Raw genomic sequence first — 14,664 nt, 5'->3', positions numbered from 1 at the left:
CACTGGCTGACACTCCTGACTGGCATCTTGACCTAATGACCATGAGGCTTGCTTCTTTCACAGGTCCTACCGTTCACACACCCACAGCTGAATTTACTATGGCCCCAAGAGGTCACCATATCCTTGAATGGCACCACTGAATGGCACCAGCTCTGACTTCAGACTCTTCTGTTTCTGTTCTTGCCCTGTCACTTCCTCCAGAATTATTCTCCATCCTCCTCTAGTGACAGCAATCTTTCTAAAGTTAAGTGGGACCATGCCACTTCCCTGCTTAAAAATCCTTCAAAGACTCTCCATTGTCCCCAGGACAAAGTCAAGGAACAGGCTAGAAATTCCTCTAGTTTGTGGGTTCTTCTTGAGCTGACCTCTGAGGCTCTTCTTTGAAAACCTCCCCAACAACATGGTCCACCCACTCTCCATTTCAGCCATAATGAATACGAACAAACTCTGGGCTGCTCTCCTCTCCTGACCTTCACACAGGCCCTGCCTGACTATGACGCTCCTGCTGACAGACTCCTGACAGTCAGGTCACCCCAGAGGGCCATACTACCTCTGCAGCAGCTTTCTTAGCACCAGGCTTGTGGGTGTGAGTCCTGACCACATCCACTGCACCACCATCTTGTGCTTGCTAGCCTGGCTCTCCCACAAGCTGCCAGGAGGCTGGTGTCTGTTTCAGGGTCACCATTTTATGCACATAGTAGGAACAAAATATGGGATAAACAAAAGTAAACTGAGAAAAGGACATTTGATATTCTTTGCAAAGATAGACACAGTGACTTTTCTGAATTTTTGTAAATTTGCCTTGGGCCTCTAAAAATACTTATTCTAAGTACCGGATAAAAATAACGATGAAGCTCTGTAACCTTGGTGGTCGGTGTTCAGAAGATTAAGTAACCATCAATTAATCAATACTTAGTTCTCTGTTAGCCTGAAGATACTTACGATATCACAGTCCTTTTTGCCATCGCGCTTAATTGGCTCATTCAGATCTTCTTGGCTTCGGAAACTAAACTTTTCAATGGCTTCTGTAACTCCCCGCAGAGAACTATAGATTTCTTCAGAGTTCAGGTTCTCTGTGTCATAGTCCAGCATGCTAAAGAGCAAAAATGTTTTATTTCTTAAATGGAGGCACATGCATAAAACTGAGATATGGGCATAAACCACTTAGTAATTTACAGAACAAGATATAAACATGTTTCTCTGGGTGATTTGGAATGAAAAAGAGACATCCTTGGTTAGAGTACCATCACTGGACAACTGTACATCTTCCTTGTCAAATCTGACCCCCCACACATTACATAAGCACTCAAGAACCAGTGGGAAACAACGATAACCACAAGAATGCAAGAACTCAAAGAGTGACAACTGGTGACGGAATGCACGAGGTAATGAAAGTGGAAAAACAACTTTCTCATTTTGAAGATGGAAAAAACTAGTTTGGTTGTTACTGGTCTCAAATGTACAAACTTAATTAAGAGAACTGGCACCTGGAAATAAAATACCATTACAAACAAATTTCAAGAGGAGCAGAACAAATGACTTCACAAGACTGGGGTATGTTTGCCCGTCAGCATCCAACCCCCAAAACTAGGAAGATCCTATATGAAAAAACAAGAACAAAACTACCCTGTGGCTCAAAGTCAGATCCACCCTACTAGGCTCCTGAGAATCTAACTACCAAGCTGTCTAACCCAGGAGCTTGCTGTGAACACTGCACTCTTCTAGATGCTTCTACACTGAATTTTATAGTAAAGGTGGATCTTACAAAGATGTGCTACCTTCCTGGACAGACATATAAAAACACTCCGAAAAGCAAGAAACATCTGTCCTTCAAGGAAAGCGATGTCAGTTGCTGTCCTTTGAGATGCTGAGTAAAACATGACATGAAGCAAAAATGTGAAGTCTTTTGGTGTAATGCCATTTGTCAACGAGTGTCCGTAGATGTCAGAAAAGTACACTGAAACAGAGAGGACCCTGAGAACAAAACTCATTACCATCTCTCACTGAGAATAACAAAGACCCAAAATGGGATATATTGATATAAAGAAAACAAGCATTATTTAACAGTCAACTGAGAACAAGTCAGAAAAAAAATATAACCTAGTTTAAATGTCACTTGTTTCAGTAAAGTATTCAAGGAAAGATCAGATGAGTTAGTCTAAATTAACTTTCAGAAAGTCCTTAGCTATGTTGAGGACAGTTAGTGACATTCAGAGAATCCTTGGTGTGTGTTAGTAAGTATGGATAATTATTAAGAACTAAGAAAAGTAACTCTCTGCTCTTCAATAGAGAGATAATGAAGAAACTAGGCACCTACTGTTAGGAACCCTTCCTAAGAGCAACACAACCAACCCATGCAATCTTGTAATTGAAAAACAAGTAACTTTTAGTAAGTCCCTACCTTTACCTAAAAACAGAAAAGAAAACAGAAGGTCTGGGCAGATGATGTGGAGACGTGCCACTGCGAGTAGCCAGCTCTCTGCTGGCTGGAGGGTGCAGCAATCCAGTGTCTTCTAAGGCTGGCTTGGCTTCTGCAGTACATCTGAACTCCTTCCAGAGATGGAAGCTATGTCTAAGATGGCAAAACTGGCCCAGACAGGATCGTTCTTTCTTGACAAATGAAAGAAAACACACACCCAGACTATATTTGAAGAGTTCACAAAAACACATGCCAACTCAAAGCCTTGCTCTGGTACCAAATGAATAAATGTGAACTTGAACACATCTGCAAGTGAAACTCCATCTATATTCTAACAAAAGGTAGAATAAGAACCTGAACAAAATTCAAGATATCAACTTCTTCTAAGTTCACAAGGTTGTCCCCAAGGCAGTATCCCTGGATATGCAGAAAGCATGACTGGGAAGCAGAGCCCCCTCCCAGCCCCCTTTCCTAGGAACGCTGCAATACCAGCTTACTTCCAGACAAAGGAATTTATACATCTGACCAGTACACTATTTCATATATAAAGACTGAGAATTATGACTCAAACAAAATATATATACAAGGTGTAAAAAAATGCCTTAAAATACTTTTAGTCACAATAATCAAAAAATAATAGCAAGCCCATGCAAAAGTAAAAAACAAAACCAAAAAAACTGAAAGTGATGGATGGACAAGAGGCAGTCTGGCAGAATGTCAGTTTTTTACGGGATGTCACAATATTATTTTCCATGTGTCGCTTCAGAGAATGTTGGCTTTCAGATAAATTCATGTCATGATTCTCAACCTGAACTTTCTTCAAACAGTTCATTTCAGTTCAATTGACTTTACCATTATAAATAGCCTCTTTTGAAGATAAGAAAATAAAGGATTCTGCCAGTTAATGTTCCTCCTTCTCACTTTTAATGAATAAACCCACTTCAAACAGGACTCCTTCAGGATCACTAGATTGAGCTTTGAAGTATCTCCTTGGTATGAAGCTAAAATGGTGAGCTCTAGGTGAGAGACATACTGCTTTCCAATCAGGGAACAGTTACTTTCTCTGCTGTTCTATGCTTTGGCTTGACTTGCCTTTCCCAGTCAATACTAGAAGCCCTCACTTCACAGGGAGGAAGGGTCTTCCCAGGAAGATTGTTGTCAGGGAGTGGGCTTGAAAGCACTTCTCAGGGACAGCAGGAGGGCCCAGAAGCCTACTGAGAAGAGACTCCATTAGCTGCCTGCACCGTGGTCTGTGTCAGGCCCTAGATGATCACAGCACAAAGTCTTTAGGTCAAAGGCCAGGTCCTGATCACCTGTAAGCACTCGGATTAAACCCCAAAGTGCTTCCTCAGAGTTCTTTAGATTAGGAAGTTATTCTATCTGTTAACAGTCATTAACCTGAGGTCAGACCATGTTACCCAATACTGCAGCTGAATACAGCTCTGGAATTGTCCTATCAGGAGTGGGGAGAAGTGCAGGGTCAAGTCTCCAAGAAGAAACAAGAAAGAGAGGAAGCTGCTTGCTGAAGCTTTCCTCTTTGTCATTTTGTAGACTAAGAATAATAGATATGGGGACTAAGAAAATCACTTAGTGATAAAATCAGTGGGGTTTTGGCACAGAGCAAAAAGATGGACACAGACTCCTTTTTAAAGTGTTATCCACTGGTGAGTTAGATCAATATACATTATTTTGTGTTTATGGGAAAGATGATTCTAGGAATGGGATGATTCTAGAGACAGCCCTGTTGGCTGGCTGGGGCTGAGGCTTAGCATGCAGGGCAATATATTGGAAGACTATCAGTAAACTGATCCAAACTACAAGGCAAGGTTAACTTAAAAAAGTGACAAATTTTGTTAATATTAAAGAGAGCAGTGTTCTCTGCTTGGCTTAAACTTGCATATCGAGAAACAGTCACCACAGGGTTCTCTGAACATTTTACAAGTTACTTTCAGACCTGTGAGAGCTTCAAAAGAAAGATGTGAAAGCATCTGTTAACCTGTATACTGTGTTCAGTTTTGTTGTTCTGGGGACATAAAAGCAGGAATGCAAATCTTCTGTGCAAAAGCTATCTGTGAAGCAATTCAAAACTTCAGACTGTTTTTGTTGTTGTTTGCTTTTTGAATCCTCATTCTATCACAGAGGGCACAAACTCTTCTTTGAAAGCACAGTGACAGCCAGACTGCCTGGTGCTCTGCTCATGTAATTACGGGCTTCTGGCAAACGACTGTCTCATCTCTGCACTCAAGAGCCCCTAATCAGGCATCTGTAGTATTACACAGATCCTTCTTGGTCCTGCAGACCTATCATCTGCCTTAATACCTGAGAGAAGCACACTTTCTTCTTCTAGATGCCTAATACTGCCACAGTCAACCAGCATCAGGGAATGTCACTCAGCACTGATGATGGGCTTGCACGATGACCAATAGCTTTCCTGCCGGGAAGGGGTCATTCTTTAGCGAGAAGCAACAGTGATGCCATCTCTTGGGACTTCTGTCTGGATCTGCGTGCTCAAGAGTATCACCATGTGACACAGTACGTGAGAAAGGAAGTCAGTCCACGCAGTAACAGAAGGGCTGACGGCCACCTGTGAGGTTCAGGGAAGCGCAGGTCTTGTGTGCTCCGGGGTGGAAAGCCTCTTGTGCCCGAGAAACCTGCTAAGGAGACTGTTCCCACTCTCAACTACCTTTCCTGAGCTGCTTCTAGGGGCTGAGCAGTGCACTGGGCCAAAATACTCGTGAGAGCAGACAGTGATGAATCTGGTCAGGTGATAAAAGGGTCACTGTCATTGTCGCTGAGACATGGCACATACTAGTTCATGAGATTTGGCCCAGGTCACACACCTGCTCACACTTCTCACCAAGGCTCTACTCCTGCTAGGCTAAGCTGAGGCAGGAATCACGGTGGAGGAGCTGAGAGGCCTTCCAAAACACCTGAGACGACCGTGGAAATGTAATAATATTGTGACACCTCAGACAAGTTTAACAGGTAGGGTGTTACCTGGGAGAGTAAGAGCGCCTGAGAGTCTTGTGGGAGGGAGCGGTGGGAATGGAGTTAGGCTGAGAAAAGGGAGGTGGGTGCTTCGATAACCCATCGGCACTCCAACCCCACAACCGACTGCAGTGATCAGAAGAGGAAAATCAGAGAGAGAAACACAGAAGGCACAGGGCAGGGGAGGGAAGACGCTACATTCTAAGTGCCTTACACGCTCCTCTTTCCTTGAAAAAAGTTCTATCAAACTTAGCTGGAACAAAATTAACACTTCACCATACAGAGAAAAAGAACACATTTTGTTTTATAGTTGGTCCTTAATAAGACTGCTTCATTCTCTTCTCTGCCAACCACAGGACGCATTTACCACCTAAAAGTCACATGAGATTCCAAGTGTGCCTGTGAGAGTTTGTGAATCTGTGAGTCTGACAGTGCATGTGTGAACTATGAAAGAGTGTGTGTGTACCTGCTGCTTGAGCTGGGAAGAGCACTATAAACACTTAACACACAAGAAAATATGGATGTTCAGTTTTGGACAACTCACCAGTTATTTAGAAAGAGGAATTATTGGGCCTCGGTTCAAATGGGACCAGAGTGAGCACACCAGGGAGACTTAGAAACCATGCTATTCGGACAGAGAGCAACCTGGTATGGGACAGAGTGCTCTGAGGCTGCAATCCAATCAGAGTTCAGAGATAGGCACTTTTTTTCTAAAAGAATGGCAGAACCTTGTTTGGGGCATTTAGCCTCAGCTGGCCAGTTTAGGAATCTGATTCGTCTGCTAGTATTACTTGATATGAGAACTAAAATTCTCACTAAAATACAGGTATTTGTCTTCACTTCCCAAATGTCACTAGCTGACTTAGGCTTGCAGAGACCATGATGGAAATGTCCAAGCTCAGTTGCAATCTAAAGGGTGGAGCGAGAGACCGGGAGGCAGGAGCTGAGTTGGCTGGGAAGTGGGGTGAGAACGTGGGGTGAAGTTCATGGTATGAGGCGGGGCTTCTGTGGAGCAGTCCTGCCTTGGCCAACAGGGGAGCCCCAGCATGTGCTTTTGTTAAGGTTCTGAGCTTTTGTTAAGGTCCCTATTTTAATAAGGAAAATACGGTGTGGAGATAAGAGGTCACTGTGGCATGGAGGGTCTGAAGCCCTCCAAGTCACACAGGGGGTTGGGCACTAGAGGAATATGGTGACACCCTCAAGCTGGGGTTCTGCTGATGGATGAAGACCAAACAGATGTGCCCATCTGCAAGTACAGGGCAGAGGCTCCCTGCTAACTCCTATTTTGATTCTATGGATGCTTTGGATTCTTTGACAGAAAAATGTAAAATCCACCTAAAATTACTTTCCATTGCCAGGGGACTCAGAGGTGATCTATGCAGTGCCTTTCTGCTCTACAATATATTTGCCAAGAATGTGCAGCAGTCTGGAGCAAAACCCTCACCTGCTTTGTTTTCTCGATGGGAATGAACTTCAGATAATTTCTGAAGCTCTTTGCAACTCTGTTTTTCATTTGCCATAAAATCATACCACGTAAAATGAGCTTAAACATAAATGTATTTAATAATGAAAAACACAGTTCATAAATCTCACTAAATATCAACAACAATTAGTTGGTAACAGGTAGTCATTAAAGGGATGTTTTACAAAAGTTTAACCTGTTATCGATGGCATCTCTGATAGTATTAGGCTGATAAAAATGACTTCCTTACCCATGATGTTTTGAAACTCTATCAAATTAGATTTATTCACCATTTTGGAAAGGTTCTTTATAATTACCATGATCCAAGCATAAAAATTTTGCACCAAAAAACTGTGAAAATGATCAAAAATCCTAGTTCATTTTGACACTCAAAATTAGATTAAAAACAAATGATTGGTGATAACTTTCCCCTTAAGAATAAAAACCTAGGGCAAGGGTGGTGGCTCAGTGGTAGAGCGCTTAACTAGCATGTGTGAGGCACTGGTTTCGATTCTCAGCATCACATATAAATAAATAAAATAAAGGCCCATTGACAACTATATATGAATAAAAACATAACATGGTATGGCAGATTTTATTTCAAGAGCACTGCTCAGAAAAATTGCTGAGACTGTGTACTGCAGACCTTGTTTCTCGCCTCCTTAGAACATGGCAAATACCCATTCTCTTATTAGTGTAAGAATTCACTTCTTTTCCTGTTAGACAGTTTGTAGCCTATTTGAGTTTTTCTTATTTCTTCTAGTGCCACAACAACATGAGGCATGTCCCCCATTGCAGGACACCCTCTGTTGTAAGAAAAATAATTTCTCCTATTGAGCTCAAGTTGACTACAGTCATTTGGCTATTTCAGCACTGAATTGCAGGTCATTTTTTTTTTTTTAAAGAAAGAAGCTATGTAAATAATTCTCTAAAGAAGAATTTGTCCACAAGAAAATATGTAGGCCACATTTGGATTTTTAATACTGAATATAAATCTCTTAATTTCTCCTATTATTCTGTAATCCTAACAGTTAATAATTAAGATGAGGCCAATTAAAGAGGAATGGTGAGCTGAAAAAGTAAACTAAAATTTTTAATGATTTGAAGATCCATGAAGACTATTTTCTAGCCACTTCTTTGGGATTCCACTAACAGCCCTCTTCAAAGTTTCACCTAGGCTACTAGTGTATAGAAAAATAAGATACTTAATTTGAGTTATATCTTGTGGCTTATTACCTGAAGAATGTGACACCCTAGTAATGCAATAAGTAAAAGATATATGAAATGTATATTATGGAAGAACAGATTTTGCAATTAATGTTGTAGAAGTATAACATCTAGATGAAGGCAACAATTCATAGAGAATGCAAATTTCTATAAAATTGTACTATCAGCACTGGATCCTAGTCATTTAAGACAAACCATATAATTTAGATACAGATCTTAGCATTAAAAAAAAAGAAAAAAGAAAAAAAAGAAAGCTGGTGGACTCCCATTCTCACCTGGGGAAAATCAGACATATGGTTCATTAGTTTCTGGCCTCAACTCTTAACAGTCTGCTTGGAATCCTGACAGCACAGACCAGACTTGGAGATTAGCACATCAGACTTCGTTATACTTATAGAATGGGGACATTTGGAGGGATACACATAAGGCAGTAGAAACTATTGCATTTCACCAAGAGAAAAATGCAAATTTGATATACTCCAAAATATTTACAGGGTAACTGAGGAAATGAAGAGGTTCAGTGGTAAGGAAGGAGTTTGTGAGATGGGATCATTTAACAATATAATTTTAAAATTATAAATTTAAAAACAAAGAGGTAAAAACTTAAAGAGAAAATGGTAGTACTTCAGTTTCATTTTAAGATCTTGGTGCCAGTAATCCTCAGGACAAAAGCCTCTTGGTTCTTACTGTGAGTGAGCCCAAAGAGCTGGACTTCACAGTGTGTGTGAACATTGCTGGTCCAGAAAAATTCAGACCTCTGGGGCCAAGTTATGGGAGGGAGTCACTAAAGCCACTACACAGACTTCTAAAGGCTCTGGTGAGATGGAGAAGTGTTATCTAAAGATGCCATGGCAAAGTGTTTTCTCTTTTGAAGTCACTGTTCCAGATTCTATAAGGCCATCGTTGCATGGTCCCAACAGGAGTCTGAATATGCTGATCCAATTTTTCTTTCTTTCTTTTTGGGTAATGGGAATTGAACCCAGAAACACTTTACCACTGAGCCACATCCCCTGCTCTTTTTAAAAAATAGTTGCTGAGGCTGTCCTCAAAACTTGGAATCCTCCTGCCTCAGCCTCCCAAGTCACTAGGATTATAGGTATGCACCACCATGCCTGGCCATGCTGATGCAATTTAATTCTCAGATTTTAAATCACAATCCTCCAGCCTGGCATTTTGCTTCAAACAGGAGAGCAACTATGCTTGGAATGGCCAAATGGTTGGAAAAAGTAGACCAGACTTAGTAAGGACTGATGATAGAGGGTCTCTCTGATTAAATAAACACCTTCAGGTTCTCCTATCACTTGGAGAACAGGTAATAAACTTCCTCATGGATTCTATGCAAACAGTACTAGATGAGCTTCTAGTTTTAAAATTTGTAAGTGTTAAACAGGGTATGGTGGCACATGCCTATCCTCTCAGTGACTTGGAGGCTGGGACAAGAGATTGTAAGTTCAAAGACAGCCTCAACAATTTTAGTGAGTCCCTGTCTCAAAAAAAGAAAAGGGTTGGCTCAGTGGTAGACAGCCCCCAGTCCATCCCCCCACCCCCCGCCCCAAACAGGGGACTCAGAGGTGATCCATGCAGTGCCTTTCTGCTCTGCAATTTATTTGCCAAGAATGTGCAGCAGTCTGGAGTATTAGGGAGCATACAGAACTAGAAGAACATTTAGCACAAACTTCTCATTTTACCCCTTTGCCCAGGATCCCAGGTACTAGTGGAGCAAGGACTAAGAAACCATTGTCTTCTGAGTCAATACTCTTTTTGACAATAAATTTAGTCTAAAAATCCAGAAACAGGCTGCACAGACATTGGGGTCCTTTTGTTTCTTCATTTTTGTGGAAGTGAGATTACCTTGGTGATAGACCCCCATGGGAACAGTTGGTAGGTGAGGTCAGAGGGCTGGTCCTGCTGCTGGGGTGTCGGGAGGGCGTCCGGCCAATTGTATTGCTTGGAGATCCCTGGGGTGAAAGCAGAGTAAGCAAAAGTTATCCAAATTCTTTCTATAGAATACAACCCCCCTTTTCTCTTGGTTTTTAAACTCATGTGTAAATGTGTAAAATTTGCCACAATAACTCCCTCTCCCAGAATCACAGGGCCCATTTTGAGTGCATATAAACCAAAACTGGATACAGGCATTCTTGGAGCTGAATGACTGAATCAGCTGTGTTAAAGTAACAGACATGACTGAGTATTTTGCCTCTTTTAGTGTTAAAAGGTAAGAGGGACTCAAAGAATGAGTAAATATGATCTAGTAAAAATTTAACTGATTAAACAAACTAAGAAAAAGGCTGTTATCAGTGTCAGGTTCATTCATTCTTCAGGAATATGCCAGGATCAGACATGATCCCACCTTGAGGAATACCACAATCTACAAGCAGAGAGAACAAGGCAGCTGGCTCTCCTCTCAGTGTGAGTGCTAGATATGGGACACCCAAGGGTCACGATGGGCACTGGGGCACCAACTGCAGCCAGCACTCACCACACTCGTGTTACTGGAGTTCTTGAGGTGGTTATGCAGGAGTTTGGTGGCACCATCCTGGAATGTTTTGGGCAAGGCACCAAGTAACATGGTAAATTCCGGAGTGTTCAATTCAAACAGAGAGATGAGCACAATCTGTGCTGCCTAGAAGAAGAATCAGAGTTAATTTCCATCGAAATGTTTATTAGAGTTGTTTGGTTTGTTTTTGGTAACAGAGATTAAACCCAGGAGCACTTAATCACTGAGCCAAATGCCCAGACTTTCTTTTTTTTTTTTTAATTTTGAGACAGGGTCTTGTCAAGTTTGTAGGCTCTCGCTAAGTTGCTGAAGCTGGTCTTGAACTTGCAATCGTCTTGCCTCAGCCTCCCGAGCACTGGGATTACAGGCCTACATCACTGTGTTTGACTATAAACTTGATAAACAGATAAATAAAACAATCAAAAAAATTTTAAAAGCTTAAGATTGCTCGCTCCCCATCTAAGAAGTTAGACCTGAATAGGGCTCCCAGTGTAAACTAGAAAGAATAAATTTCAAATAAGTGGCTGTTCGGTTATCCTAAGAAACTTCCTTCCTTCAACCCCATTTCTCTTGACTAAGCAATACTAAGCAATAAAGAGGAGAGTTTAAATACATCTGAAAAGTAAACATGGGACATGGGGTGGTATTAAGTAAAAACGTGCTCTTTTTTTTTTTAATTTTTTATTGTGGGTTGTTCAAAACATTACAAATTTCTTGACATATCATATTCCACACTTTGATTCAAGTGGGTTATGAACTCCCACCTTCACCCCATACACAGATTGCAGAATCACATCAGTTACACATCCATTGATTTACAAATTGCCATACTAGTGTCTGTTGTGCTCCGCTGCCTTTCCCATCCTCCACCCTCCCCCCTCCCCACCTCTCCCCTCCCCTCCCCTCCTCTCTCTCTACCTCCTCCACTGTATAACCCTGAGGGTCTCCTTCCATTACCATGCAATTTCCCTTCTCTCTCCCTTTCCCTCCCACCTCTCATCCCTGTTAAATGTTAATCTTCTTCTCCTGCTCTTCGTCCCTACTCTGATCTTAGTGCTCTTTTGCCTTCTGGAAAGTGTTTACTTTTCTTTATTAATTGAGACAACACACTGCAGGACTATTACAGGACCTGCTGGCAGCAGATGGGAAGCAATTAGCTGATAAAAGAGTACCAGGTGAAATCAGGCTTTCTAGCAAGTGCTTTCTGCGGTACTGATTTAGTAGCAGGCAATATGAGTTAAAAAGCAATGCCTGAGCTAGGCATGGTGGCACATAGCTGCAATCTCAACCACTCTGGAGGCTGAGGCAGGAAGACCACAAGTAAGAGACTAGCATTAACAATTTAGCAAGAGCCTGTCTCAAAATTAAGAAGACTGGAAAATGTAACTCAGTGCTGAAGTATCCCTGGGTTCAATCCCTAGTATACCAAAAAAAAAAAAAAAAAAAAAAAAAAGGGCAATGCCCAAGGAGGAATTAATTAATTTACAAGGGTCTTGATTTACAAAAGCTAAGCCAAAAGAAAATTTTGGTAAATACCCGATTGGCATTTATTGATTTCTAAGAGTCGAGAGGAAGGAAAAAAATTATGAAAAACTGTTATTGTGGATACAATAACTTTTTTATTCATTTTTAATTAAGAGCATAAAGTCTTTTTAAGACTGTATTTTTCAGAACTGCAGTCATTATTTAAAATACTTTTTCCCATGACAGGAAATATTTTATAAAAATGTGCTTGCTGAGAATTCTCTGGGAAAAAGAAATACAAAAAAAATACCTCAATGCTTTTACAATGTTAAAATTAATTCTAGGTCCAGTTAGGACAAGATTACTTTTGTGGCTGCAGAAAGAAAAAAAAATTCAAAGACCCAAATTAAAAAGTATCAGTTGACTAACAGAATAAAAAATTACTTTTTCAGCATTTCAAAAGCATTCATTAAAGCAAAGTATTGGGCAAAAAGCACACTATCTTTTCCCTTGATCTCCAAAGATAGTCAGTAATAGCCTTTCCACCCAAGTTAAATCACAAGTGACAAGTGTACTTTTGTGATACAGGCAAAAAAACAATATTACTGGTTGTACTAAAATATACTTTTCTGCATTTCCTTACTAATATATTTGCATCATTACATGAAGGAATCTATTTCACAACCAATTTAATGTACTGTTAACATGATTTGTACCTTTGTATAACAGAACAAATTTCAAATATCATGCAAAGTAACCTGTGTATTTAAAACATTTCATTAGATGTTAGGGAAAAAAAACATGCAGGAAAAACTACACTGCAAGGAGAAAGAATGAAAGGGCTGGAATTTTAGCAGGAAACAACATCCACATTGACAATTTATTAAAAAAGGACAGGCACTTAGATTTTGAGGACTGAAAATGGCATTTGCATACTATAAAATGTACCAATGAATTCTTAAATAATATATCTTTATGTGAAATGTGCCATTGTCTTTAAGAGACCACATTTCTTCCCAAAATTATAGGTTATCTAATGCCACTAACTTGATGTTTTTCATGAAGCAAATTGTAAAATATGAAAGATCTTTCAGGAATAGGAGGACTGCAAAACAGCAGGTCTAAAAATTATGTAAATTCATGGCTACCTACTATGAGCAACAATTATCTCTGCAGGTAAAGAAAGTGCACAATGGCCAGGCACGCAATGGCTCTAAGCAACTTAGTGAGAACCCTGACTCAAAAAATTAATAAATAAAAGAATAAGAAGAAAAAAGGGGGGAGGGGCTGGGGATGTGGCTCAGTGATAAGGTGGTTAGTGGTAAGGGTTTCTGGGTTAAATAAAAATTTAAAAAAAGAAAGTGCACAATAGACTTTTCACTTCTGACCCATATCCAGTCTGTTTTCAATAATTCCAATGTTGAGTTTTAATAAGAAATCAAATAGAAACAGGGAATTCTGAAACTATACCTAGTTAGACAGATGTGCTTGTGTGTGTGTGTGTCTTAGATGTATAGATGAATAAGGCTCATTTTTCAAAATGTAAATGCAAACGATTTTATATAGTTTTTAAAAGTCATTGGTTTATGGTGCTTTCTAAGTAAAATCTTTTCCTAATGAGATCCAAGCTCCAGAAATGGCAAGTATCATTTAAGTATGTTCTTTAAAAATTATATCTTAAATTGAAGCTGTACAGAGAATAAGACTTTTTGGTCATAAAATATTTTATCTATGCCCCTCTGAGATAGTGAAAAGTCAAAATATTAGAACTGGGCAAGGAAGAAAAGTGGGTTCTACTTATCATACCAACAATATGATTTTATTAAAAGAACAAGTCCACATACGGAGCTCCTTGGAGAGATGCACCCACAGAACAGCCTGGGAAGTAGCTCACACTCAGTGCAGGTGCCAATGGTGGGATGCCCCATGTGCACCCTCTACTGCTGCCTCCACCTGAGGCTAGATGCAAAAAGTTTCAGAGTGCAGCTGGCTTTTTCTAATGGACAACTCCGGGGCAACTTTAGAGGAAATGATTCTCAGTCACATCCTTATAGTGGGATTTGGGGACAGGATGGGAAAAAAGGTTCTTCACATCTTAGTGATATGGCCTGAAGAGAACTCCTGGGCTGTCAACTGCCTTGAATGCTGTATACCTCACTGCAGGAAGAAATTCTTCCTAGCAGACAGGATGTAGATGAAGCTTTAGCAAATGCTTCAGTGTTGATATTAATTTGGGGAAACTTAAAATTTGGGAGAAAAAGCAAAGAGTTTTCTAATTTATTAAACATCTCTTTATTGCTGGTTTCAGAGGTTGTTATTAAAATTGCTTCATAGATCACCAAATAAAAGGTATTTCAAAACCTTCAGACCTTCCTCATTTAGTATCTCTCCTTTTCACCATCCCATTGAACCATGGTGTGGTGGTGGTCTACAGTCAACACCACTGTCCTGCTGGAAAGGTGGTTAATCAGACAACATCCCAACATCAACAATGAGACAGGAGCACACACACTCTCACACAGTATTGTATTAATTTTTGGTTCTTCAAAATCTTTCTGGTAACTGGTATTAATAATCTAATAAACACAAACAATGAAGTATGCTGTT

The 14,664-nt window shown here is 40.3% G+C and overlaps 1 protein-coding gene across 21 annotated transcripts in view; it reads right to left on the bottom strand.

Moving 5' to 3' along the window:
* Positions 1–14,664, bottom strand: part of Clasp1 (cytoplasmic linker associated protein 1) — a 271,318-nt gene that overhangs the window by 34,884 nt on the left and 221,770 nt on the right. For 13 of the 21 annotated variants that reach the window (XM_058583244.1, XM_058583245.1, XM_058583246.1 and 10 more), the window contains 3 exons: positions 10,576–10,719; positions 9,948–10,054; positions 943–1,093 (listed from right to left, as the gene is read on the bottom strand). In XM_058583244.1, the coding sequence (XP_058439227.1) occupies positions 943–1,093; positions 9,948–10,054; positions 10,576–10,719 (402 nt within the window). Of the gene's footprint in view, positions 1–942; positions 1,094–5,416; positions 5,534–9,947; positions 10,055–10,575; positions 10,720–14,664 lie in introns of all 21 variants that reach the window. The other 8 variants (XM_058583242.1, XM_058583243.1, XM_058583247.1 and 5 more) reach the window with 1 other exon arrangement.

The sequence above is a fragment of the Marmota monax genome, unplaced genomic scaffold (assembly GCF_021218885.2).
Source record: "Marmota monax isolate L192 unplaced genomic scaffold, Marmota_monax_Labrador192_F-V1.1 WCK01_AAM20220418_F8-fsc00121, whole genome shotgun sequence".
Lineage (NCBI taxonomy): Eukaryota > Metazoa > Chordata > Mammalia > Rodentia > Sciuridae > Marmota > Marmota monax.
This window is presented reverse-complemented; position numbering and strand designations above follow the sequence as displayed.